General features: G+C 58.2%; 1 protein-coding gene across 11 annotated transcripts in view; it reads right to left on the bottom strand.

Annotated features, from left to right (window-relative positions):
* Positions 1-4166: 4166 nt before the first annotated feature.
* ELFN2 (extracellular leucine rich repeat and fibronectin type III domain containing 2) overlaps positions 4167-17536 on the bottom strand; it is a 55414-nt gene continuing 42044 nt past the window's right edge. For 10 of the 11 annotated variants that reach the window (XM_081059500.1, XM_081059503.1, XM_081059504.1 and 7 more), the window contains one exon: positions 4167-12072. In XM_081059500.1, coding sequence (XP_080915626.1) covers positions 9199-11658 — 2460 coding nt within the window. In that variant the 5' untranslated portion in view covers positions 11659-12072 and the 3' untranslated portion in view covers positions 4167-9198. Of the gene's footprint in view, positions 12073-16257; positions 16341-17536 lie in introns of all 11 variants that reach the window. The other variant, XM_081059501.1, reaches the window with a different exon arrangement.

Raw genomic sequence — 17536 nt, 5'->3', positions numbered from 1 at the left:
AGGCAGCCTCCGACCTCTCCTGGAGGTTGGACCCTGGAGATCAAGTCACAAAACCCTCCAGGCAGGAATAGAGGAGGACACAGATAAGCCCTGAGCAAACCGCTGCTAAGGGCTCCAGTGCCAGAGACCCTGCTGTCTGGGGGACACACATCAGGACATCCTGGAACCCAAAACAAGCATGAAGGGGAGGACGGTTCAAGAGCCAGGGGCCTGAGGAAGGAGATGACAGCTTAGTTCCTGGGATGGCAAGGCTATAGAGCGGGCGGGGGACAGAGACCAGGGGAGACCCACAGGAGGAAGGATGGGAACAAAATGAACGAGGGAGCCCAGAACCTTCACCTCTGACTCACATCTGGCACCCAGTCTTTCTTGCAGGTAAAGAGCCCTCTGAAGGGCTTTATGAGGGCTGAGTCCTGACCCATGTGGGAGACTGCAAATGGAAGGCTGAAAAGCTATAGATTGGGACCTGTAATCCAGGGAAATGGGATAAATTGGGGCGAAGAGGAAGTCCAGACCCAGAACTGAATTCTCCATCCCCACAGCCTAAAAAATTTGGAGAAAAGCCCTTCAGCTGCTGTGAAATCACCTTAAAGAGCCTACGGCCAAGAAGCAGGATTTGAGGGCTTTCCCAGAAAAAAGGGGCTCCATCTCCACAACCACAGATGGGGAGGCCTCAAATAGGACAAGAGGGAAGGTAGCTGGACAGGGTGGTCCTGAGCCTGAGCCTGAGCCTGAGCCTGAGCCTGAACCTGAGCCTGAGCCTGAGCCAGGCTGGGGGACCCTGAGACAACCCCAGACACAGGCCTGAGATGACAGGGCTTGTGAGATTCCAGTACCCGTTCCTCTGTCCCCTCCCACACACCTGCCCCTCTCAATGGACCTTTCCAGAAAGTTCCCCCCAGTCCATGCAAACTCCCAGGAACATGAAAAGGATCAGAAAATACCCATGGGCCAAGAGCCACCGGGACACAGGGTCAGAGCGGCAGAATCCCTCTCTGGGACACCACTCACAGGGGACACGTTCAGTGCCCCAGAGCCCACCCCAAGTACCCCTGTAGAGATCCAGGCTGAATCCAGGGACTTCCCTGAGGAGGGGTTTGTGGCAGTTGGAGAGCAAGGGTCTGAGAAAAGGGTGGGGAGGGGCTTTGCCTGTTGTGGAGACAAGGAGGCTGGAGCTTGAGCAAAGGTTTGGCAATTCAGCCCGAGGTCACTGGATGAAGACCCAAGCTCCGTGCCTGACCAGAGAGATAAGTTGCATTGCTTGATTCCTGAGAAGGAGCAAGAGGATAGGATTGTTCATAGCTGTGGAGAAAAGGGCAGCAGACCGGTGTCAGGGGAACACTGGGAAGAGGCAGGCATGGGGACCCAGGTCAGGGGTCAGGCCAGGCCTGGAGGCTGCGCTAGCCCTGGCTTAGAAGAGAAGGTGATGGGGTCCCACAGAAACCTTCACCCTCTGAGGAAGAGGCAGAAGGCAGCAGGCCTGGGAAAAGCAGGGCCGGGGGTCACAGCCCAGGGGCTAGGTTGGCCGTGACCATGCTTTCAGGGACTTGCCTCTGAGAACTAGCTGAGACCCAGTGATGTCCCCAGTGCCCCTTCAGGCACAAGGGCTGATTTTGAGGGCATCTCTGGAGGAAGCGATTTTGCTGTTGCTAAGGCAAGGTGAAAGCTTAGAGAGGAGAATTGAGCTAGGAGAAGACGTTCCTTGGCCAGCAGCTAGGAGGGTCACAGAATAACCTCGGAACTGTGAACACCTTCAAACCAAGCCCCCGCTGAGCCCAGGCAGGTGTCCTGGGAGTGCCCAGCAAAGTGGGACCCCCCCTACGTGGAGGGGTTTTCATGAATCTGAAGGAGAAGGGAGTGGGCTGCAGCTGGACAGGCTCAAGGCTGGGAACACATGGGTGAGACTGCAGAAAACAGAGGAAACACGTCACCTGCCATTTGGCCCCACGGGCACTGATTTGAGACAGACCCCATTTAGAAGGTAAAACACAGGACGTATAAGAGCAGGGTCTCCCCTGTACTGGGCCCAGATCCCTGTCCCAGCCAAATCCCCCAGTCTGTGGGAGCCACAGTCAGCAAGGTCTTATCCCAAATTGCCCAGAAGGCAAACCTACTGGGTGATATTTGTTTCTTACCAATGAATATCTCCTCACCCCAGAGAGAATTAGGAGGAGGTACAACACACACACACACACACACACACACACACACACACACACACACACGGAAGGTTTGTGTATTTAACATTTGTGTTAAGCTATCTGGGCGTATCTCTGTTTAGGTATTTTTTTTTCGTTGCGAGCCCACTGGCCCATGTGGGAATCGAACCGGCAGCCTTCGGAGTTAGGAGCATGGAGCTCTAACCGCCTGAGCCACCGGGCCGGCCACTGTTTAGGTATTTTTGATGTTTGCTCTTTAAAGCACCAGGGCCCTTGAAATTCAAGCTAATTATCTGTAAATAAGGAATGAATTCAGAATTGTGATTTTCCTTGAGATGTCACTCCTCTGATAAGGAGATTGGGGCATGATGAGAAGCCACAGTTACTCTAGACTCCCAGAAAGTTATCAGGACACAAGGCATCATTCTTCAAATAAGTGAAGCATTTACAAAGAAAATCAGATACATTAAACTTCAGGACAAAGTTTGGGGTAGTTAAGAAGATTGAATTAATGACATTCGTAAACGGGACCTAAATTAACAACAAGTCCCCTTAAATGTGAATGTTAAAATTTACTAGATTTATAAATAATGGTTTTGCGTTGAAATGAAAAGATATGGGTCTCTGAATTTGTTAATTTTAGTGAATAAAGTTCGTTTTTGAAACCTAAGTAATAACAGAATAAGCCTTTCTGTACACAAAAGCAAAGCCTTTCCTTAAGGACACTTCCAAATTCCCAGTAACTTTTGGTTACCACCTGACCCAAGGGAAGGGGCAGTTGGGGAATTGGGGGCAGCCACATGGGAAGAATCTGGACTGGCCAAGACCCCCCAGGCTCATATCCACCTTTGGTCACATCTTTGTTTCCTCGGGAATACTGGGAACCGCCCGTGTAGATGAAGAGCCACGGCCACCCTGAGCCTGAGTTAGGCTGCGGGGCCCTGGGACAGCCCCAGACACAGGCCTGAGATGACAGGGCTTGTGAGATTCCAGTACATGTTCCTCTGTCCCCTCCCACACACCTGCCCCTCTCAGTGGACCTTTCCAGAAGGTTCCCCCCAGTCCACGCAAACTCCCAGGAACGTGAAAGGGATCAGAAAATACCTATGGGCCAAGAGCCACCAGGACACAGGGTCAGAGCGGCAGAATCCCTCCCTGGGACACGTCCCTGGGACCACTCACAGGGGACACGTTCAGTGCCCCAGAGCCCACCCCAAGTACCCCTGTAGAGATCCAGGCTGAATCCAGGGACTTCCCTGAGGAGGGGTTTGTGGCAGTTGGGGAGCAAGGGTCTGAGAAAAGGGTGGGGAGGGGCTTTGCCTGTTGTGGAGATAAGGAGGCTGGCGCTTGAGCAAAGGTTTGGCAATTAAGCCCGAGGTCACTGGATGAAGACCCAAGCTCCGTGCCTGAACAGAGAAAGTTGCATTGTTTGATTCCTGAGAAGGAGCAGAGGGTAGGATTGTTCATAGCTGAGCTGTGGAGAGAAGGGCAGCAGACTGGTGGGAGACACCATGGGAAGAGACAGGCAGCCTGGAAGGAGACCCACTGGGTCGGCTGACAATGGCAGGAGATCCACTGGGTCCCACTTCACCCCAATCCTCCCAGGGCATAATTACTGGGATTCAGCTGAGACAGTGATGTCCTAATGCCCTTCCATCTCTAATGTCTGAATACAGTGATGAATGAGGCCAGACCGCCCAGAAGGGGAGCAAGGGCAGTTGCCAGAGGGGCTTTTCAGGACAAACCATTAGGAGCCCAGCCTGCCAGGCTTGGGGGTGGGAGCAAATGACCCTCTGGTTTCCTGATGGCCCACCCTGTGTGGCAGACATACTTCTTTTTTTCCTTGCCCATGGCGGGGCTGCCCATTCAAAACACCCCATTCTTTAACTCTGTGTGTGAGGCTCTGGTGAGAAAGAGAATTCGGGGCACCGAGCACCACAAACTGACGGCAATGGGATTCCAACTTCAAGGGGTAGGGAGCTTGACATTCAAGACAGACCTTGTCCCTGTTGTTTTAAATAAGAAATTTATTGCAAATATAGAAATTGATTCTCTCCATACAGGAATCTTCGAGTTGAGGAAAACAATTTCGTGCCATTCAGTTTAAAACAGGAATTTGGGACGGGAGGGAGAGGCAGATATAGGGAAGAGAAAAAAAATGAAATTACCCCCCTAAAAGAAGAAAAGGAGAAGGTTCAGGCCCCCCGAGGGAGGAAGGTCCATACACAGCTAGGTTTCACAGGTTCGGGGCCCAGGACCGGAGGCCCAACTCTGCAGGACCCAAACCAGGTGCCAAGCCGCAGGGTTAGGAGGGAGGGAGTGAGGGCATGAGAATGGACCCCTCACCCCTGGCCAGCCCTGTGCTTGTTTGGTGAGGGACAGGGGAAGAAAAAAGAGGCCCAGACCCTCCCACCCCACCCCATTCCACAACCCCCTTCCTCTCCCTTCTGCTCAGCAGGGATGAGCGAGGGACCTTTAATGGGGAACTTCTGAGGCAGGCGTGAGAGGCAAGGAGTGTAAATACTGGTTTTGTCTTAAAGGTGGGAGAATACAGGGTCAAGATGGATGAGGAGCATGGCAGCTTCTCGGACTGAGATGGCTGTGGAGCAGAAGTCTCGGCAGAGAGGAGAACAGCACTGGGATCAGGCGAGCCCCAACCTTCACACTGGCCTCGTGGGCAATCTTCAGCCCCACCTCAGAAACCCCCATGGGGGTCAGACAGCCCCAGGGCTTCCCCATGCTTTGCCCACCCATCCGCCACCCCAGAGAGGGCCCCGTTTTGCCAGGAATGGGGTATATGATCTGCTAAATGGTAGGTTCCCTCGGAGGGTGGGGGTTACCTGAGAGGTACTTCCAGCCTCTCCTAACCTCACTCTCCCTCCAATCTCATTTTCACATGGCCAGTGGGTTAGTCCTCTGGCTCACATCATTCAGCTCACCTCCTCCCTGAGGAGTGCCCCAGCCCCGCCCTCCTCCATCACCCTATTTTAATGCTCTGCACAGTGTCCGTCACTAGGGAACATTTTGTGGCTGTCCCTTCAGTGCATGTAAGCCCTTTATAAGCTGGGACTTGTCACTCTTGACCCCCATGCCTGGTCCCCTTCCTAGCCTCAGCCTGTCCTTAACTGATTTCAAGACCCTAGAACATTTCCTTCCTTTCCTTTCCTCTGCTTCGGTTTCCCTCTCTTAAATTTCCAGGAGGGGGAACAGACAAGTGACTTCCAGTTAGGAACTGGGGACCCTTAGTCAGGCCCAGACTCTCATCTGCCTCTTCAGGGCCATTCAGGCCTACTCTTCCCAACAAGCTTTTTCTACTCCCACCAACCCGTAGACACCCTTTCTTCGGCCTGAACACAGTTCCTCTGCACTGTCCCCTAGGAGGGGAGCAGAAGCGAGGGGCCTTCTGTGGGCAGAGAGAGGCCCCTCCTGCAGAGGGGAGAAGCAAGCCCAGGACCCCTGAGGACGTAGCTGCACCAGACTAAGCTTTCCTCTAATTTTTGCTTCTGGAAGGCCATTGGCTCCAACAGAGGGTTGGTGATACCTGCCGTACCCTCCAGGAGAGAGTGGACCCATCGGTGCCACTTCCCAGGAACAGGCACCCAGGAATTTCCTCTGGAGATTCTCTGACAGGGACATCAAGCCCAGGCGTGAGCCAAAGCAGGGAGGCCTGTGACAGGAGGTCCAGGGTGCAGGACACATCTCCTCCAGTCGGCTTCTCCCCCAACTCTACCCTGTTCCCCTTCCCTTCTCTCCTGGCTGCCTGCCCTTCCAGCCAGCCCAGGCCATGGCCCAGGTCCACTATGACCATCACCATTATAAACGTGGGGCCCCAGGCTGGCCAGACTCCTTGACATAAGTATCCATTTGTCTTTCATGAATATTTTGCTCTTCCCTGGGGGAGGAAAAGGACCCAGGACACAGATGCAGGAAAGCCTCCAAAGTGGGCTGCAGTGCACCCTTCCCCAGAGCGAGGGGCCTGGCCTGGGCAGCTGAGGGATTTGGCCTGGCTGGGAATTCCAGAGGCCTGAGTTGTAGAAACTAGATATTCTGCCCCAAAGATTGGTGTGATCTGGGTCATGAAAGTTGGTTCACTTTCTGGAGTGGTAAGACCCTCACTGTTAAGAAGGGCACCTATCCTTCAAGACTCCTGAAATGAGACAGTCTGAGGTTTTTATAGGTCATCTTCAACCAGGAATGATGAGGGAATGGCAAGGTGGGGTTCCCGCTCCTGCTGCCAGAACCCTCCTTGAGGGCAGCTCTATCTCCTATGAGGCCAGGCCAACCTCGGGCCCCCATTCCTTTCATGGGTTCCTCCCTCAGAGCCCCAAGCCTCCCCATAAAGCTTTCCATGAAGCCCCAAGCTCCTGGCTTCCTGTACTCAGCAGTGCGACTGACCCTCTACCCCACCTAGCAGCCAAATCACCATGCCCCACCCTCTTCGGGGGCCCCGATTTCTTCATCAGCAAAATGGGAGCAAGTAGGACAGGGGCGAGGCCTTCCCATGTTCCCTTTCCCAGTGCTGCCCTTCCCTAGCAGGGAGGAAGGGAAGAGGCAAGGATGAGAACGGATGGGAGGGAACTGCGGATATGAGAGACAGCGGGAAGAGGAGAGGTGGCACTTATGGGCCCAAAGTCCAGAAAGACAGGATGCAGGTGTGGGGCAGAAGCTGTGTTTGGGTGGCACCTGTTTTGGGTCTTTTGCAGAGCTGGCCCCTCCCCGGGTGTCAAGAGCTGCTTGTCAGATCACAACAGAGGGAATGTAGGAAAAGGGGGGCGGTGGGGAGGGGGGCAAGGGAGTCTGGACAAACCGGCACATACACGACAGATGTTTGCTCAGAAAAATACAGGAAAATTGTCATGCAAATATAACAGGGAGAGTCTGCTTTCTCACACCGCTGGCTTCTCCGCCTGCTTGCTTTCCTCAGTCTTGCCAATCGGTGTGAGGAGGGGCTGGGGGCAGGGTTGGGGGATGTTGGGAGAGGTCTGCTCTGCATATCCATGCTGGCCCCCTCCCCTCCGCTCCCCAGGAGAACAGTCCTTTCTTTGTAAATGTCACCCCCAAAGTTGAGCCCCAGGCTTGGTCCGTCCCCCAAGTGGGTGTGAGAGAGGTGCTCAGTTGAGTCCTGAGGCCCCCTGGCCCTCCACTGTCTTCCCCCAGGCCCTCCCTCTGTCAGGAAGGTCACTGGAGCGCCCCACCCAGGGGGTGGCAATGGCTTTCCTGGTCAGAGCCCCACACACAGTACAGGTCTTGGTCCTACCCCAGCGCCCACCCTTACCGCGCAGTCACACGCCCCAAATCTCAAGAAACCCAACTGGGTAACAGGCCAGAGGTTGGGGGTCTCTGGCAGAGGTGTGGGAAGAGCTGAGTAGGCTGCTGCCCATCCTGAGGTGTGTGTGGAGCCCAGGGGCACACTGGCAAGTGGGCAAAGCTAGAGTTGTCCCACCCCCACTGGCCCACCTCCCAACCAAAGGTGAAGGAATGACTGACTCCAGCCCCAACACTCGCACAGTGTTCAAGACCCCCAGCCTCAGGACCCCAAACCTGCCCCCAAGCTCTGCCCAGGAAGCCCCTAGCTCATGAGCAAGGCAGCTGCCATCTGACCCTGACCTCCCTCACCGCCCTCAGTCACCCACACTGGGAGAACCCCCAGGAGCCCAACAGTCCCAACTGCCAGGCTCTGGGTTGCCATGGTGACAGAGGCTGGCCAGGGACAGGGAGGGGCCACACGAACCCAGTCTGCTCCCCACCAACGGGGGGTGGGGGGGTGAGGGTGCTTACTGTTTGTGCTTTGTTCGATGTTGGGTGGAGGTCAGCAAGAAGGGACTGGACATCTCCATATTTCCATGGAAATACGGGAGCCCCTCGGGCCTGGCGTGAATTAGGGATGGGCAGCAAAGAGGGGCTGGGTGGGAAAGCCCGGCACAGCCCTCCTTCCTCTGGGCAGGCTGAGATGCTGCTCTGAGATCCCATGATGGGGGTCAGGCAGCTGGGAGGCCAGGAAGTGGGGGCACAGGAAGGAAGGCCCCCATTACACCCCACCTCCCCGCTGCTCCCAGGCATCACAGTTCACTGCTGACCTTCTGAAATGAGTAGGGGTCCTGGAGGCCCAGACAGCTAGGGGGCCTGCATCTGCAAGGTGGCCCACCCTGCACCTCAGACCACGTAGGCAGCTTCCGGGCTACTTGGAAGACACTTGCAGGGGCTGGTGGAACGTCCCCATGCCTCTGCTCCTTTCCTGTCAGCAAGACTTCCCATCTCTCCTGGGTGCTGGCATGGGGGATGGAGGCCCCCCCCAGCATGACCAATCACAGCTCCACAGTCTGGGAGCATGGCCATGGGGCTTTCAAGAAAGGAAAAGTACCCGCCTGATTCTCAAGTCCCTCAGCCTAAGGAGACCACAGCTGAAAAGGGGTGGTGGTGGACAGAGGATGGGGGCCCCAGGGGAGCCACTGGGGGTAGGGGACAGCACTGGGCTAGGAAGTTGGGAGACTGACTCTAACTTGCCGGGAGACCCTGGGGTTATCATTTCCTTTCCCCGGGTCCCGGTTTCCCCATCCATGAAGGCAGGAAACGATGCCCAGTGTCCACCTGGTGCTAAATCTCCAAGTGACCTGTCCCTCAATGGGGAACCTCTCCATGCCTCGGAATGGCTGCAGTCCATCTCTGCCCCAAGCTCCTTTGCTCCGCAACCTGTCCTCGGGCCCCAGGCCCCACCCTCCTTTGGCTCATCCTCTGCCTTCCGCCCCACCCAGCCCTGCGCACCCTAGCAGAGTCCCTGGGCAGCACAGTAATGACGCCTGGTTTCGGTATCAGTGTGTAAACTTTAAGGAGAACGTGTCTTTGTTTTCCTGTCCGTTATTGTCGGGTGGTGGTGGTTCACAGTCAGGTGGTGGTCAGGTGTGTGCGTGGGTGCGTGCGTGCGGGTGTGCGTGTGCGTCCACTCCTCAGCCTCGGCCCCCGCCGCGCGCCCCCGCCCGGCCCCGGGCCTTCCCCACGTGCCCCCTGCCCTCCCGCTCCGACCTCACCGGGGAGGAGAGGGTCACAGCTTCTGCTGGGCCGAGACCCCCTTCCAGTAATCGAGGATGTCGTGCAGGTCCTCGTCCTTGGCGAACTGGACCTTCTTGCGCAGGGCGTGGCCGGCGGCCATGTACACCTCCTCCCGGTGGTGCTTCTTGTAGGGCCGGAAGCGCTCCCAGATCTTGTGCGTGCTCTCCGAGGAGTACTCAGGGCTGGACGAGTACCCCGAATAGTAGTGTCTGGGGGAGAGCTGCGAGTAGGTGGAGTCCCGCTTGGAGCGGGTCAGCGGCTTCAGGAAGGACACGCGCTGGCTCAGGCTGTCGGCGCCCTCCTCGTAGTACAGGGCCGGGAAGCTGTGCCGGTGCTCGCTGCAGTGGTACGCGGGCTTCACCTCCAGGTGGTGCACCGCGCCCCCGCCGCCCCCGCCGCTGCCTGCGGGCACCAGCGGGAGCCGGTCCAGCGGGCTGTTGAGAGGGCTGCTCTTCTCGATGTACTTGGAGTCGCCCTTGGCCAGCCCCGCCGACGCCGGGTGGTCAGGCACGTCCAGGCTGAAGACCTTGGCACTCTTGATGGAGCCGCTGGAAGAGACGCTGCAGGTCTTGCGGGCCACGGCGGCATCGGCGCTCAGCTGGCGCTGGAGCGGGTGGTGGGAGCTCTCCTTGTAGGGGGGTGACAGGAAGCTGGGCCGCTCCAGTGCCCCCGGGGCGGTGGCTGAGGAGGCGGTGGTGACCGCAGGGAGGGACTGGCACTCGAAGGCCAGCTCTGTGTCCCCGCCTGCACCGCCACCCCCCAGGAAAGAGGCCGAGTCCAGCTTGAGGGCGTCGATGCAATTGTTAATGATCTGGTTCACCTTATCCACCTCCTTGGCGATGGTCGAGATCTCGGCGGCTGAGCCCTGGCCGTTCTCCAGGTCCGGGAGGTCATCCTCAGGCCGCGCCATGCCCTCCCCGCCCGAGCCCGTGCGCACCTCCATGTAGTTGCCCTTGGCGGTTACCTTGGGCGTGTCCAGCCCCGCCTCCAGCCCCTTGGAAGCGGGCAGCTTGTCCCCGATCATGGACGGGATGGAGGACATGCGGGACACGGGCAGCACGGGGGGCTCGCCCAGCTTCTGGGCGGCATGGACCACGGACCCCCCCTCCACGTCAGCTCCGTAACGCATCTCCAGGATGGTCTTCTTGACCTTGACGGACTTCTGCTTTTCCTCCTGCGTGCGTCGCTTGCGCAGGCAGTAGTACACGGCTCCCAGCACGATGACCATGCCAAAGAGGCAGCCCAGGATGGTCATGATGTAGTGCGTGGTGGTGGAGGTGCTGGGCGCCAGGTCGCCCGGGACTGGGTCCCGCGTGGTGAAGGCTAGGCAGGTGTGGTTGAAACGGCGGCTGTTGCGCAGGGACGTGACACAGAAGGTGTACTCAGTGTGCGCCCGCAGCTTGTCCAGCGTGACGATCTCCTTCTTGTTCTTGAGCGTCATGACGTCGGAGAAGTAGCTGTTGTTGTACTGGACCAGGATGTACATCTTGCTGTAGGGGTGTGGGATGATGACCACCAGGGTGGCCGAGGTGAAGGTGACGTGGTGCAGCTTGATGGCGGGCCCCGCGGACGCATCCGTGGTGGACGAGGCCGGGGGCTCAGCTGAAAGGATGTCGTCCGGGCTGAAGCCCGAGTTCTCATCAGGCTCCCGCTGGGCATAGGTGGCATAGGGCGTGGTGGGGTGGCTGGCAGGCCTGGCGGGCAGCGAGCCATTGCGGCACTTGGCCTGGAGCACGGTGATGGCATTGAGGCTGTGGTAGGGCCGGGGCACCAGCAGCGGGTAGCCGGCAAACTCCCGCGGGGACTCGCACTGCAGGCGGTCGTAGTTCTTGGTGACATTGTTGAAGACCACGAGCCAGGCCAGGAAGCCAAAGAGGTCGCACTCACAGTTGAAGGGGTTGCCAGCCAGCTCGCATACCATGAGGCTGGCCAGGCCCGCAAAGGTGGCGCCGTCCAGGCGGCTGAGGCGGTTGGAGGACAGGTCGATGCTGATGAGGCTAGGGCACTCGGAGAAGGCGGCAGGCGTCACCAGCTCGATGAGGTTGTGCTGCAGGAAGAGGAACTGCAGGCGGCCCATGCCGCGCAGCATGCCCTCCGTCAGGTTGCTGAGTTTGTTGTAGCCCAGCTGCAGCACCTGCAGGCTCGCCTGGCCCAGGAAGGCGCCATCCTCGATGTAGGAGATCTCGTTCTTGGTGAGGTTGAGGTCGGTGAGGTTCCCGAAGCGGTTGAGGGAGGAGTAGAGCACGGCCCTGAGCTTGTTCTCATTGAGCCGCAGGTCGTGCACGGTGCTGTTGATGTGCTGCGGGATGGTCTCGTAGGGCGGCTGGTTCTGGCTGCAGATGGCCAGCCACACGTACCCCTTGTCGCCCTCGATGAGCCAGCAGTCGGCACGCACAGCGCCCGGCCGACACACACACAGCAGTGCGGCCGCACACAGCCCCAGGCGCAGCATGGCTGGGCTTGGGGTGAGGGGCACAGGGGGCCTAGAGGTGGGAGGCTGGGGCTGGCAGCACAGTCCTCCCTGGGGCCGCCACCATCTTGGGGGCGACCCCCAGCACAGAGGCCCCAGGTGAGGCAGGCACGGCCAGGGGACCTTCTGGGGAGCTACCAGCAGGCACTGGGCACTGGGGCCAGGCTGGGGCCAAAGGGATTTGGGGCCCCACAGCCTGCTTCCCACGTTGCTCTTCTGCTGGGAAGGTGCTCTCAGGGCTTGACTTCCTCTCCCTCCTCCTCCTCCTCTCCTTCCTCCTTGGGTTCTGGGCTCAGAACTTCAGACGATTCCCACGGAAGGCTGGAGAGTGGGGCTCTGAGGGAGGAGCAAGTAAGACGGGGGCAGGAAGGAAGAGACCCATCTGTCACTTGGTTCCTGAAAGGCAGCACCGAGAGGGGGTGACATATCAATGTGAAGGCTCAGAGCAGCCCCTCGAAGTCCAGCATAGGCCCTCAGTCCCTTCTCCAACCCCTCCCATGGTGGGGGGCAGGTTCTCTGTGCCAGCAGCACTCTGGGGTCCCTCTTACATAAAAGAAGGGAGGGTGGTGGGTGGCAAGAGAGGGACGAAGGAGCTGGGGGCCTGGAAGCGGGGATGAGGGGCAGAGTCTGAGGACAGTGGGCACAGAAGGGACACTGGCCAGTTAACGGGTCATGTGCACATACACACTCACATGCACTCACACACATGCCCCAGCACACTCGTGTCCATGCTCGCCCAAGTGCCTGCACAAAGACCCACATACCCTACGTGATCCAGATTCCACACTATGCACACACAGACAGGTACGTACACACACACACACACACACACACACACACACACAGTCTTGTGTAGGACAAAGGGGCCATACACACATGGCCACGTACCGGGCAGGCACCTCCAATCCAGAGAAAGAATTAAGAAGCCCAGCAAAATGCCTCCTCTCCTCCATGCCCAGAAATAAATAATTCATTTGTTGTGTAATCGCTCTTGTTCCAAAAATAATTCCCTTGTCTCGGCTTCCATGGGGGAGGGGTAGCAGAGCAGCATGGCTATGGGCCCCCCAAGCAGGGGGATGCAGAGGCTGGGGTCTCTGGGAAGGGGAGGACATGGGACGAACTCATCCTACAGGTAGGAGCAGAGCCAAGGGAAAGAGGGAAGCCAGCCACACCTCCAATCCCACCTCCTCAAAGTACTTTCCAACAGAGGGCAGGGATCCTGGGGGTTGGGGGAAAAGGCTCAGGCAGGTGATAAAGCCAGAGGTCTCTGGAATATGGTGATCAAAGGCCCACATCCCCTCTATGGCTGGAGAGTCAGAAGCCCTGAGATGGGCAGTGATTTGCCAGGAGTCACACAGCACAGCCTGGGCCAGGATCAAGGCTCCCAAGGCAGCAGAAATCAAGGGGCCTGGAGCGCCATCCACCGGGCCCAAGCAGGTGAATCAAGCACACCTCTGAGTCTGTCTCCACATGGATAAAGTGGGGACCAGGTGCCTGCCTGGTCATCTGATGGGGGAAGAAGTAGGGTGAGCCAGGCTTCCCATGCCCAACATGCAGAGGGACAGGAGAGCCAGCACAGGGCTGAGAGCCTACAGACCCTCATTTTCCAAGTGGGGAAACTGAGCCCCAGAGCAGGGGAGACTTGTTCCAGTGGCCGGGAAAGCCAGACTGGGCCCCTCGACCCAATGGGGCTCCAGTTCCCACCCAGTGCTCTCTGTACTGCAGGAAGAGCCGGATGCTCCCTCCTCCTGCCCTGGGCAGTGACCAGGGATGTGAAAATTAGGCAAGAGAAATTCATGTTTGGAGAAAGAAAGCCAAAGACTGTTCACAAGAGCCACCTCTGCTTCCTGCTCCCCCTCCTGGGAAACACCAGGAAGGAGAGCGCTTTGAGAAAAAAATGTTAAACCCTTGCCTTTAAAGCAAAACCAATTTACAGCCCTGAGCCCCAGAGGGCTGCTGGAGCGGAGGAAAGGGAAGCGGGGAGGGGAAAAGTGCCCGAAGACATCCAGGCAGGCAGTTTTTGTTGAGGAGGTGACCAGGGTGTCCAGATGAACCCTCAGGTTAAAGGCTAACGAAAGGAGTGAGAGGCTGTGAGATCAGAACCTCCAGGAGAGGTGGCCTCACACCTCCAGGTCCCCTGTGGGACCAGCTCGGGCTGAGGGGCCAGACAAGGGGTTGGGGGGGCACTTTGAGGCAGTCGGCATGAAGGGGTGCCCAGGCAGCAGACAGCAATTCTGTCCTTGGTTGTGCTACAAAAGTCTCAGGCTGGCGTCGGAGACCTGGGCTCCTCCCCAGCATGGCCACTGCCTCCCAGTGGACCCCAGCAGTCCCACCCCTTGTGAGGTCCCAGTTCCTCGACCTCCATGCACACACAGGCAAGGATGTTGTACTCGAGGAGGCTGAGTTGCCAAGCTTGCCCTCCGTCTGCACCACCTCTGCACCACCTCTGGCTAGAAACGTCTGGGGAGCGCATTTGTATGCAGGTGCACGCACAGGTGTGCTCTGGCTCAGAGCACCAGTGCAGGGGTGTGCTGACGTGTACGAGTAGACGGAAGTGTGGGCAGGCGCGTGCGCACACACATGCCTCTGTGCACAGGACGCGTGCACTTGTGGCCAGCTACACTACTCAAGGGTGAACATGCTTGTGCGTAGAAGGGTGGGAGGGATGTGTCGGGCATCTCAGGGGAACATCGGCAACACCTGCCTACATGTCAACATGTTAAGCACATGCATTATGTATACATATGTGTGCACATGTGCAACTTGAGCCCCACAGAGCCCCCCTATCCCCACTCCCTATCCTGAGATCTGAATTGCTCAAACCAGCACCCCCCGGCCCCCAGACCCAGGGGCTGTCCATCAGAGCTGAGCTGGCTGGAGCCCTGAGACAGCACAAGTCATGCTGAGGGAATAAGAGGGGCCGAGAGGGAGGGGAGGGGAGGGGAGTAGGAGAAGGGGCCCAGGCTTGGGGGTGGGGCTAGTCCTGTCCCATCTTTTTCCTTCTCAAACAGTCCAGGGTAAGCAGAGGTTCACCATACCCCCACCCCAGCCCCTCTGAGCTCCGCCCACCTGAGCCCTCAAGGTAACCCTGCCCACGGCCCTCTCTTCCCATCCTCCTGGTCTCCAGGATGGCTTGAGTCGGAGCCCAGCTTCCCCTCACTGCGACTCAGACAGGCTCCCCTTCACTCTGTCCCATGTGCGTCAGCCACCATGTCCCTGTCCCTGGGCTGCCTGCCCACCCCCCGTCGAGGCCTGCCGCAGCCTGGAAGGGGGATCCACAAGGCTTTGAAGGCGCTGACAGCAGCACTCGGCCCCCAGCCGGCTGCGCACCCACTGGAGGGGTGGGGGAGGGGTGCCAGCCGTGGTGCTCTTGGGCCTGGGGGTCTCGGGGGTCATGCCCTTCCCTGCTCCCATCAGGGTGATCCCCAGCACACATGCTAGTGGAAGGAGCAGGGCCCTACCCCACACAAACCTGTGGGTGGAGGGGAGAGAAAGGAAGGAAGTGAGGGAGCTGCAGACAGGAGGCGAGGACTGAGAAAGATGGAAGAGCAAAAATATGGAGACAGCCGAGCAGGGAGAGACAGAGGAATAGCCTCTGAGACAGAGGAACCAATGCTGAGCAGAGCCACGCAGTGAGGTGATAGATGAGGACAAAGGAGAGGACGCAGCTTCTGCTGCCCACCCACCCACCCACCCACTCACCCAGGGACCCAGGGGACAGATGCGCAGTGGGCCTGGCCAGCCACTGAGACGCAGCCTGTGACCAGCTCAGGGGAGAGGGGGAGGGGAAGCAGCAGGAAGCAGCCCTAGGAAGCAGCGGCCTTTTCTGCCCCAGGCCTCCATGGTGCTACACCTGGGGGGGGGGGGGGGCCAAGGCACAGTACAGGCCAGAGCAGTGTCTGGCAAAACAGAGTTCCTCGCTGAACTGGCCTGCAGGGACCCCCTCCCCAAACCCTCCGCCCCCACCATGCCTGCCCCAACACAGGTGTGGTGGCAATGAGTGACCTCTGGCGAAAGCAGGGGGCAGGCCCAAAGTGCCCCATCAGCACCTCTAACGTGGCAAAGTTGGGGGTCAGCGTGCTGTTGAGGGAACTTGAGGTGGGCCCCAGTCTGATGTCCCTTTTCCTGGGGACACCCTTGAACAGAGAGAGAAAGTGACTGGGACTGAGAGGCAGAACTGAGGTAGGGTCTCCGTTCAGAGTGTCTGAGTCACTCTGGGCAAGTGGCTCCCCCTCTCTAGGCCTCAGCCACCCCCCAAGTTAGTCGGTTTCTGTGCCCTTCTCCTCCAGGTGCCACAAGGTTCAGAGCCCCTCTGTGGACTCAGAATCCTAGTGCTTCAGAGCTGGAAGGAGGAAGAGGCCTTGTTCAGCCCAGTCGCAGCCCTTCTCAGAGGGGAAACTGAGGCCAGGACTGGGTAAGGGACATGTTCAGCTGGTGGCGGGTGAGGCTCAGGACCCAGGGTGCCAACCTCAAATCCCCTCTGGGAGCTTCCTGCCCCGACACAGGCTCCCCCTCAGCTAACCCGGGAGAGGGGGCACGAGCCTGTTTGTTTGCCCGCGAAGTGGGACGAATAATTCCTACCTGTCGAGGCTGTGGTGCGCTGATGTGCATGGCTGGCACACACGGCTGACCTCCGGGGCTCAGGGAACTCCGCCTCCCCCGCCCTGGGCCGGGTGAGAGGACAGACAGGATGAGGTCTGCCTAAGTGACCCCTGGCTGAGGGGGTGCGGGTGGGGGAGGGAATGGGACAGCAGGGGTCAGCAGGTAGACAGGCTAGCTCAGAGATCTCTGGCGAGTTGCAGGCCCTTTCCAAACCTCAACTTCTCTACCTGCGTGGCAAGGTGAGTGCCACCCATCTCCCAGGGCTCCCCCAAAACCCCAGGACATGGTGGAGATAGATATGCTGTGTACAGGCCAGGGGGCCCAGCAAACGCGCCGCCTCGGGCTCCTGCTCACACAGACACACTCCCACGCGGACACTGGAGGGGTCCAGGGATCGAGTGCGGGAGGCAGTCCACGTTCCAGCCTCTCAGGAGCAGAGACATGAGGCTTAGCCGGGGAAATCTCATTTGCAGAAGCTGATAAGCCCTGGCACGGGCTCCTCCCTGGGACAGGCTGGCTCAGACTCCCGGAGGTGCCATTGTCACTGTACATGTCAATGCTATTACCCGGGATTAGGAAGGACTCCTGGGGTCCAGCCAGAACTCCTGAGCAGGTGGTCACCTCACTTCTTTCTGCTGGGAACACATCACCAGGCCAGGGGTCCCAGAGATGGGCTAGTAACACTCTACCCTCTGGGACAAAGCCTGCCACCCCCTGGGGCTGGACACTGGGTCTTGTCGCTGCCTCCACCTCAGCAGGGCTCCTCAGACAGGCTGCTCTGGGCCGTGGTTCTTCATCTATAAAATGGGATAACTATACCTTCGCCACTGAACTACTGTTTGGTAGGTGCATTATTTGGATTTCAGGTGCGATGAGCCCCAGCTGCAGGGCAGAGAGAAAAAAAGTATGGATGTTGGAGGCAAAGGGCCCTGGGATTGAATGCTGAGCTGTGTGACATAGGGCACATTAATTAACCTCTCTGGGCTTCAGTCCCCTCACCCATAACAGTCATGGCTATCCTTTACCAAAGGCTCATTTGTGTCTGACATTTATGTTCCTTGAATCTTATATCACCCTGCATTGCTGGTGCTATTACCCTCACTTTACAGATGAGAAAACTGAGGCTCTCCTTCCCCAGCTTCCTCCAAACAGCTGGGCCTGTGGCAAAGACTACATATGTATGGGCTGTCTGATGGGTTTCCTGCCCCTTGTGTCGGCACCTCCCTCCCTATCAGAAAAGCGTGCAAGCATGGATTAT

Source organism: Rhinolophus hipposideros (genome assembly GCF_964194185.1).
Source record: "Rhinolophus hipposideros genome assembly, chromosome: 9".
Classification (NCBI taxonomy): Eukaryota; Metazoa; Chordata; class Mammalia; order Chiroptera; family Rhinolophidae; genus Rhinolophus; species Rhinolophus hipposideros.
This window is presented reverse-complemented; position numbering and strand designations above follow the sequence as displayed.